The sequence below is a fragment of the Sardina pilchardus genome, chromosome 12, assembly GCF_963854185.1.
Source record: "Sardina pilchardus chromosome 12, fSarPil1.1, whole genome shotgun sequence".
NCBI classification, from domain to species: domain Eukaryota; kingdom Metazoa; phylum Chordata; class Actinopteri; order Clupeiformes; family Clupeidae; genus Sardina; species Sardina pilchardus.
In genome coordinates, this window is record NC_085005.1 from 19778192 (window position 1) to 19787658 (window position 9467).

The window sequence follows — 9467 nt, forward strand, 5'->3', positions numbered from 1 at the left end:
ATGAGAATAAAAAAAGAATCTAATCTGCAGATCTCGTAAACTCATATTCACAAAAAGGACACGGACAACATATCAAATGTTGAAAATGACAAATGTGATTATTTAATGGAAAATATATGTTAATGTTGAATTTGATACTAGCAACAAGTTTCAAAAAAGTTGGGATGGGGTAACAAAATGTTGGGAAAGTGGTGTAATGATAAAGAAAACAAAAGGAGGAATGTTTCACAACTAATTAGGGTAAGTGCTGACATGATTGGGTATAAAAAGAACATCCCAGAGAGGCAGGGTCTCTTAGAGGTAACGATGTAGGCGTGTTCATCACTATGTAAACCTATGGACAAATGCTGAAACAATGTAATTTTAATGCTTCTTAACATGAAATTGAAAGTATTTGGGGAGTTCATCCTCTGCAGTACATAGCCTAATATCATTAAGATATTCAGAGAATCCAGAGACATCTTTGAAAACAAGGGATAAAGCTGAAAAACCTGACAAAAAAGCTGACAAACCTCAATATTACAAACCTTTCAGTTTCTGTATAACAGCAAATGGCTTAATACTGTAGATGACAGCATAGGACTTTCTATCTATGCGAGGCAATACAAGGTTCCACATTACTAAGCATAAACTTTTAGATAGATAGGTAGATAGATAGATAGATAGATAGATAGATAGATAGATAGATAGATAGATAGATAGATACTTCATTGATCCCCCAAGGGGAAATTCAAGAGTTTTTGAACTCAAGATGATCTTTTTGAATTCAAGAGTGTGGCGTTAGACTGAGCACTGCCTGTGTCCTGGTTTGGCAGACGGTCACCCCAGGATGGCAGCCCCCGTAGCACTCTGGGATGTCTGGGCCACAGCTGCACCTGACGAAAGGTCAGACGATGTCGGAGGGAAGATATCACACCCAAAAAGGGAAGGGATTAAATGGATGGAAGTGGAAGTCATTTTCTCAAACTCACAGATGCAAATATGCAGTGTAATTTTGCAATGCACACACACACACACATTCTCTCCACTCTATCTGTATCTTTATCCTCTTTCTCTCTCTCCCTCCCTCTCTCTCTCTCTCTCTCTCTCTCTCTCTCTCTCTCTCTCTCTCTCTCTCTCTCTCTCTCTCTCTCTCTCAACCAACCAACCAACCAACCAACATTGTCACATCAGTTTAAACTGTTAAGGAACAAATCCACAGGTTTTGGCAGAATAGCCACACACACACACACACACACACACACACACATATGCTTTGATTTGCAACAGCCTCTACATATTTTTGAACAAGGGCTGAAAGTTTTCTGCTCCTGCAATGCCTAATTATGACCAGCAGAGGTCAGACTAGCACCAGTCCTCAGTCCTTTTCATGAGCAAAGCAGCCTGAAAGGGACCACGATGTCTGGTCTGTCCCCTCTCGAAAAAGAACACCTCAGCCAATGACTTTAAGATCTTCAGACAGGTCACAACACCCAGACAGCACAGCTCAGCTGGGCGGACCAGCTTGAAAGTCCGATCCAACCTAATTGACATGTAGTCATTTTCAAGGGTTGAGCAATAAAGATGATTCCCGAAATGACACTCGGTTATAACTCCAGACAGTGCAGTCGAAGCTCAGGTTTTTTATTGGTGATTCAAAGTGACAAGCCTCAAAGCCACTAGGTTGAAGTACATTTCAAAAGTGAAAAATCTGACCCAACAGATCCATTCTCTGTCCACTCTTGTCCCCGTTCCACCTCTCCCTTCTTCTTCTTTCTATTCTTTCTATTCTCTCTTTACCTCTACCATCATCTTTCTCTTTCCACCTCTCCTATCTTCCTTTCTACACACCTGCCTCTTTTCCCTCCTCTCCCCCCTCCACATCTCTCTCTCTCTCTCTCTCTCTCTCTCTCTCTGTCTCTCTTTCTTTCTGTCTTTTCAGAGTGCACCTGCAGACACGTTCAGCATCACTTGGTCCTGTGTGTGGACTTTCTGCTCCGCTGTCAAACGCATCCCCCACCACCCCCGAACACACCGTGTTCAGATCCACTCACTCATCCCTGGAGCCTTTACTCTGCACTCTTAACTTCTCACAACAATGGCACATAATGGACTTCTGTCTTTAAAAGCATCAATGGAGTACACATGCGCGCGTGCACGCACACACACACACACACACACACACACACACACACACACACACACACACACACAGTTGCAGTCCAGAAAGTCTCAGATCACATACACAACACACAATGATGACTGGATACTCTTATGTGCCTGAAGTGACAATGGATCAAAGCCATAAACAAAAACGGCACCATCTGGCTCAGGGATATGACGCCATTCACTCTGCCCCCTGGTGTCAGGGAGGCCACACTGCAGCCTGTCTGAACCTATCACTCTCTCGACCCAGCCACCCTGCCCACGGCAATGACATCATGCACCCCGGCACATGGACTGACAGCCACAATTAGGCATTGTCTATGACATCTCCTCTCCAGACCACACTGTCTGATGACCTACCCCTGACCACACACACCCACCCTCCACTGCCCAATCTCCTCTCGTGGACACACACACACACGCACACGCACACACACACACACACACACACACACACACACACACACACAGAGGAAGGGGCTGCAAGGAGACGACGTACAGTGCAGGGGGTTGTTGTCTTGGTCTGCTTGGAACCTTTTCGCACAAAACCGTGTGCACACACAAATAGATAACCTTTACCTTAGACATGCTGCTTGGACAGCATGTGCTAGGCTGGGTGAACCGTGTCTGACCTGCCAGAGAATTTGGATTTCTGGAAACCTGCACATCTACTGTATCTCCCCTGTTTCCTGTCCACAACCTTTAGGTCCAATCACAAACTAGCTCACCCTGATCTTTGGTCTGATTGGTTGAAGGACTATCCAAGTGTACCGAGTCATTTGAGCTATGCCCATTGATCACGCCTCTTGTGCAGTGGAAATAAAGTGCAAACTCCCCAGACTAATGTTCAGTCTTAGAAGATTGACCGTAGTATGGTGATAGCCAGATTAAGCATGTGCCATTTTGAGAGAAGAAATAGGCTACATATTTGAACTCTACAGTATAGGAGCAAATAGCCTTAGTCAATAGAGTTTCACAACTCCACATGCCATTGAAGATAGATTGGATCACCCAAGTGCATGTTGGATGTTGGCTCCGTAATTTTCCTTTGGAAAAGTAGGCCTAGGCCTACAAGAAGAACATAATCCAAGACTAGCAAACATTGTCCAGCAGAACAGCCATCTGAAGAATCTCTAGAATCTAGAGTCTAAACTAAAACCCAGACGACGACAGTGTGGCAAGAGATTTTGGCCTGTTACTGTAATGTCTTAACACGCTATCAAAGATCCTTTATCAAATCAAACATTTTTTTACAAATACGAACACTAAAAACTCCAAATCCAGAAAGAGATAATGACCCATTTATTGGTGAAATTCCACCCCCTCTATTTGGCCCTGTGTGCCTGAGTGACTGGGACGGCAGAGATCTGTGTAAGACATTATCTCTGCTTCCTCGACTAATCTCTGATTCTCTCATATATAGCAATCTCAGATATTAATCACTTTACAGCAAGCACTTTTACCCACAGGAAAAAGGGGAAATAGTGTTTTTGGTTTTTTTTCACTTATTCAAAGTACATAAAAGGAGGCCCACAACTCACATGCTAGAAACAGATAGACCAAGAGAAGCATTTTACACAGGTAAGAATTCTATTCTAACTTCTATTAAAGTTCATTAGACTGTTTTAATCATTTCCTTTCTTTTCTGTTCATGCATCAGGGATCAGTAGTAGGGCCCCTACCTTTCTCTATCTACACCACTTCCTTAGGTGAGATCATTCGCTCTCATGGATTCAATTATCATTGCTATGCTGACGACACTCAACTCTACCAATCTTTCCCACCTGAGGACTCTGTTTCCCATCGGATTTCTGCATGCCTACAGGATATTTCTATCTGGATGAAGGATTGGCACCTCCAACTTAATCTCTCAAAAACTGAGCTCTTGGTGTTTCCCCAACAGATGAACATTCAGCTTGACTCATCTTCATTGACTCCAACTAGATCGACACGTAACTTGGGTGTCATAATTGATGACCGTCTTGACTTCTCTGAGCATGTTGCCTCAACTGCTAAGTCATGTCGCTTCATCCTTTACAACATCAGGAAGATCAGACCTGATCAAGATTCCACACAGCTTCTTGTTCAGGCCATGGTTCTCTCTAAGCTGGACTACTGTAATTCGCTGTTAGCTGGCCTACCTGCTTATGTATTAAGACTGTTACAACTTATTCAGAATGCTGCAGCACGTCTAGTCTTCAATCAGCCAAAGAGGACACATGTAACTCCGCTGTTAATTACTCTCCACTGGCTTCCTATAGTGGCCAGAATTAAATTCAAATCTCTGAGTTTAGCCTATAGGACATTATTCCTCATTCCCAGATTGACACAAAATCACCATGGTTGATTGGCTGCAGCAGGGCTGCACTCCCTTCCAAATTTCTGAACGTCCTGCCCGTTTTGAAAGCCTTTTTCAGAAATGTGAAGTGGGTGGAGTTATGGGGTGAAGTTACACTTTAAGTATATCTATCTATCTCTCTACAGTCTCTATCCATCTATCTATCTATAGCTAGACAGCAATTGTGATGGCTTCCTTTGGTGCCTGGTAATGTAGTCTACTGTTGCAACCCAGCAACAAGCAAAATACAATTTCCCAAAAATGAATATCAAAAAAAGTGAATTGAAACCTTAGCTGTTGCATGGAAGCAGAGTCATAAGCAGAATCATCTCCAGTCCAGGTAAAACTGTCTTCCAGGGCATTGTGATTAAGAAGAGGAACTGGAGAGATGGTGCTCCTGTTGAGGAGGTGTTCTGCAGGTTTTAGAGAGAAGACCAGGCTCATCTGTCAGTACAATCCAGTGAGGTTTGTGAGTGAATGAGTTTTATTCACAACTCTGATAGGCTAGACATCAGACATCAGATCTATCCCTAAAGTTACTGTAAGACAAGACAAGGTCAGACTAGACAACGCCAGGACTTGTGACTAAAACATCCAGTGTAATTGCAACATGGTTCTGCGGAACAGATAGCAATCACTTCACAAGCACTTTAACCACAGGGAAAAAAAGGGGAAATTGTGCGTTTTTTCCCCCAGAGCTGTTCAAAGACAGTGCATAAAAGGACTTCGACTTCCACATCTCACATGCTGAAACAGAATTAGGATCTTGAGGACCAAGAGGGGCATTTTACACAGGTAAGAACTCTATTCTAACTTTTTTGTTTGTTTGTTTTGTTCACTACTAGTAATATTCTTTTTCGATTCTATTCTGTTCATGCGTTGTATGCTGATATTATGCTTCATTATAGAGCGCAACATATCCAGATTGGGCAGAAGATGGCAAAGGTAATAATGACAACCAATTAAGTATAATAAATACACAATCTATTAATTAATAGATCAATTAAAGTTAAAATAAGTCTACCAGCAGTAGTAGACTGCATTATCAGATTTATATTGTAAAGCAAATAAAAAAATAACCTCATCCTTGTGTTCAAAGAATAACAATTGAATTTCTTGAATCTCTTGAATTTCCCCTTGGGGATCAATAAAGTATCTATCTATCTATCTATCTATCTATCAATGCTTGTAACATGTACAAAGAACATACAGTAAATGCTTAATATCATGAAGCACTTTGTATTTTACCATATAATATTTCAGTAAAGACACTTACTGTGCTATATCGTTAAGTGAGGTCAAGCTACTTGAACAGTATTTTACTGAGACACGTCATGTTTGAGGAAAAAACATTCTATGTTGTTGTTCCCTCCACTAAGGGCTTGGTTGGACTCTGGACCAATGGAGATTGCACAGAAATGGACATTGCGGAGCCAGAGAAGGGACGTCTGACCGGCTCGTATACGATAGCAGTGGGCACACCGAGGGAAGCTTCCGTGCCCCTGAGTGGACTTGTGAATCACACCAAGGCAGACAGTCCAAGTTTCAGCCTCTGTGTGTCCATGGGAGAGATCGGAGGAGGTACAGTATGGGTCATCATAGGGTACATTCTTGCCTGTTCATGGCCACGCATTCTGGAATGCAGAGGTGTGTCCTCATGCTCTGATACACTGGTGATCTGTTTGTTGTGTGTGTGTGTGTGTGTGTGTGTGTATGCATCCTTGTGTGTCTGTGTGTCTGTGTGTGTGTGTATGTATGATTGTGTGTCTGTGTGTGTGTCCTTATGTGTGTGTGTGTGTGTGTGTGTGTGTGTGTGTGTGTGTGATTGTATGATTGTGTGTACTTGTGTATGAGTGTGTGTTACATGTACGTGTGTGTGTGTGTGTGTGTGTGCGTGTCCGTGTGTGTGTGCGTGTGCGTGTGTGGGTCTCCACAGATTCGTGTAATGCAGTTGTTGGACAATATTTCAACCACAATGGGGAAGAAGCTCTCAAAACAATATGGCTGATGCGTTCAGGTGTGGACGGCCACAAAGACAACTGGGGGGCCACAAGGTACAGTAAGCTGTGTATAACATGACATAACCTTTCAATTTTTAAATGTCTTGTTCATTTCCCTCCATTTTGAGATGTATTATTTTATTCATATTATATGATTTATTTATTCTTTTTATCATGAACATTATAAAAATGTCCCTTTTTATCTACAGGGTTGGCGAGAACACCTTCAAGAGAAAAACAGCATGAAAAGAATGGCAGAGAGGAGTCCCTTTCCTGTTCATAGTGTTCATATTAATCTATCACAGCAATTGTTGTCATTTCCTTAACACAAGTGTAATTGCTCCAAACATTTATTCCGTTGCTGTTGTTCACAATAAAGTTATCGTGATTGTTATCCATTTTAGAATAGTTTTGAATTGCTTTGGATGAAGCCATCATTTAAATACTTTAAATTATTTCCTATAACATGACTGTCCACAACGTGACTGCTGCGTCTGTGTGAAGAACCCACTGCAGCATGGTCGCCCTCTGTATGCAACCTGCACCGCTTCCAGGTGCATGCTGGGAATAAGCACAGTGTGTCACAATGGATGTTGTCAAGCTTGACAGAGACGCCCACTGCATGCTTCCATGTGAAGGGATAAGCAAAGTGCATGAGGGGTTGTGAGAGGGAAAAAAACAAGAGACTAACACTGAGACAAGATATATTTGACCTATGACCTTTTGTGTTCTCAGCTATAACAGAAGCAGATTCTGACACATGCTTCCTCACATAAAATTACGCGAATTTGGTCAATATTTTCCGTATGCTTTAATTTAAGCTGTTTTATGTCTTTATATATACTTCAAATGATAATAATAATAAAAAAAATGGGTTAGTGCTTTTGTCTTTATTGTTTGTATATGATGACGTTGAACTATGTATAAACTCTTTCCATAACAGAACATTAATGGCATAGGTCACGGCTGCTTCTCATTCTAGAATCTCAGAAGCATGTTGATCCAGAATCAATAAAGCTAGTGTCATTCTGACATGAAGTTGCCTGCATTTATTGTCATGCTTTTGTTTTTCATTTTTTTATTCCTTGGTTCAGGCTTTGAGACTATGTCCATTGTAAACTATATTGTAAACCATATAATTGGCTTTGTGTGCTTGGACAATCTCTGTTTCAGCCATATCGTAAGCCATAAGTCGTAAGGACTCACAGAGGTCAGAGTTGGAGTGTTCGTCACGGCCTCCGGCGAGGCCCTCCTCGCTCGATGTGACACCAGACGACAGCGTCACACCACAAGCACTTCGAGTCACGAAGATGTAAACACTGACACGGACACACACACACACACACACACACACACACACGCACACACACACACATGCTCATGTGCATAAATAGAACCAATAATTCTGGCACGGACACACTTGTGCACACACACACACACACACACACACACACACAAATGTCCATGTGCAAAACACAAACAATAATACTGTCATACACTCACAAGTAAACACACACACACACAAACACACACACACTTGCCACAATCACTTGATTCAGTCTTACATGCACAAGCCAGTAAACCCTGAGTCACTTTGGAACAAGGCTCTGAAAAGGACACGGCAGCCACGCCACACAATCCCACGGTTGGTTCCCGGCGTACCGGACTGTCGGAAAGCCTCAGATCACCCAACCACAGGCCTCCATCCATCCACATCGATGTAGCAAGAAGAAGCTACGCTTTCGCCCTGGTCAATTTGACATTGAGGATCGCACTTATCGCCTCTCAAAAGCCTTATCTGCCCGGGTGGCATGTAAAGCCAGGGGCAGTTCATTTGTGCTGACTGCTCTCTTTGGTTTGGTTAATAGTGCTCACACGAGAGGTTAGCCGCACTGACAGGCACGAAGAGCCACTTCCCTAATTTCTGTCTAGACACGCGATCGAGATAACCACAGATGAATAGGTGGGTGCTTTCTTTTTCTCCCTGAGCATTAGACATTGAAAACACTGGTTCTGAAACCGAGTCTTAAGTTGTGGATGAGACGGCATGGTCAGACCCCAGACGTGAGGAGGTTTCAGAAAACCCGACTGGACATGTGTTTTCAGGAACGCGCCGGCCGTCTGGGATTTGTTCTTTTGAGACATCCCGATGAATTCTCTTTTCCTGGGCTGTCTGTGCCGACTACTCCGCTCAGCTTCGCTTGGCTCGTTGAACAAAAGGAGGCCTGGCCACAGTGACCAAGAGCAAGTGACAACAACTATAAAGCTTCATCTGGGAGTGCTCGAAACCTAAAGCCTCTCTGACATTCAGACATTCAAACCTTTCTGACAATCGGACATTTTGACATTCAAAGCCCTCTGACACATTGCAGGCTACTAGCCTGACATTCAAAGCCTTCCAACAAATTGTAGACTTCTAGACTACTTTCCAAAGATATTTCATGTTTGGTGAATCATATCATTGAAAAAGCACTGTATGTGAAACCTTATTTTCCATTTTTATTCTTATTTAGTTATTGTAAGTAGTAACTCTTTTATGACTTTGAAAGATTCTGAATCTCTACTGTTGTTTTCCCCTAAAAACAACATACCACAATCCCCCCCCAAAAAAGCCTATTCAAGTCACAGTTTGTTTTCCTAATTACTGTCACTTTCAAATACAGTACTGAAACGACTTATTATATTCACAATGCATTCCCAATGAGTCACAAAAGTCAGCGTCAACATCCAACTGACAAATGAGAAGCGAGTCATCACATTCCGGAGGATGTTTCGAGGTGACGGGAGGCTGTGAAAGGAGGGCGACTACACACCAGGGTTGAGAAGTTCATCTGTGAAATGGAATGGGTCAAACTGTCGGCTCCGATCTGCGTGAGGCGCGGACAGAGTCGGTATTGAGCGGCAAATTTTATGACAAACTCAACCTTGTTGTTGTTGTTCCCTCACAGACGAGGCGGAAAATGTCCGTTACATTATGGTCTCTT

The 9467-nt window shown here is 42.6% G+C and overlaps 1 protein-coding gene across 1 annotated transcript; it reads left to right on the forward strand.

Moving 5' to 3' along the window:
* Positions 1-5204: 5204 nt before the first annotated feature.
* Positions 5205-6881, forward strand: LOC134098020 (avidin-related protein 4/5-like). The gene is made up of 5 exons (XM_062550971.1): positions 5205-5278; positions 5392-5428; positions 5863-6064; positions 6420-6537; positions 6693-6881. The coding sequence occupies exons 2-5, from the start codon at positions 5420-5422 to the stop codon at positions 6727-6729; spliced, it is 366 nt and encodes a 121-aa protein (XP_062406955.1). The 5' UTR covers positions 5205-5278; positions 5392-5419; the 3' UTR covers positions 6730-6881.
* The last annotated feature ends 2586 nt before the right edge of the window (positions 6882-9467 follow it).

What these genes read in the sequence shown, in the direction of transcription:
- LOC134098020 (XM_062550971.1), top strand. An exon ending in CATGGGAGAGATCGGAGGAG is followed by an intron (nt 6,065 to 6,419) that starts GTACAGTATGGG and finishes GGGTCTCCACAG; the next exon opens with ATTCGTGTAATGCAGTTGTT. An exon ending in GACAACTGGGGGGCCACAAG is followed by an intron (nt 6,538 to 6,692) that starts GTACAGTAAGCT and finishes TTTTATCTACAG; the next exon opens with GGTTGGCGAGAACACCTTCA.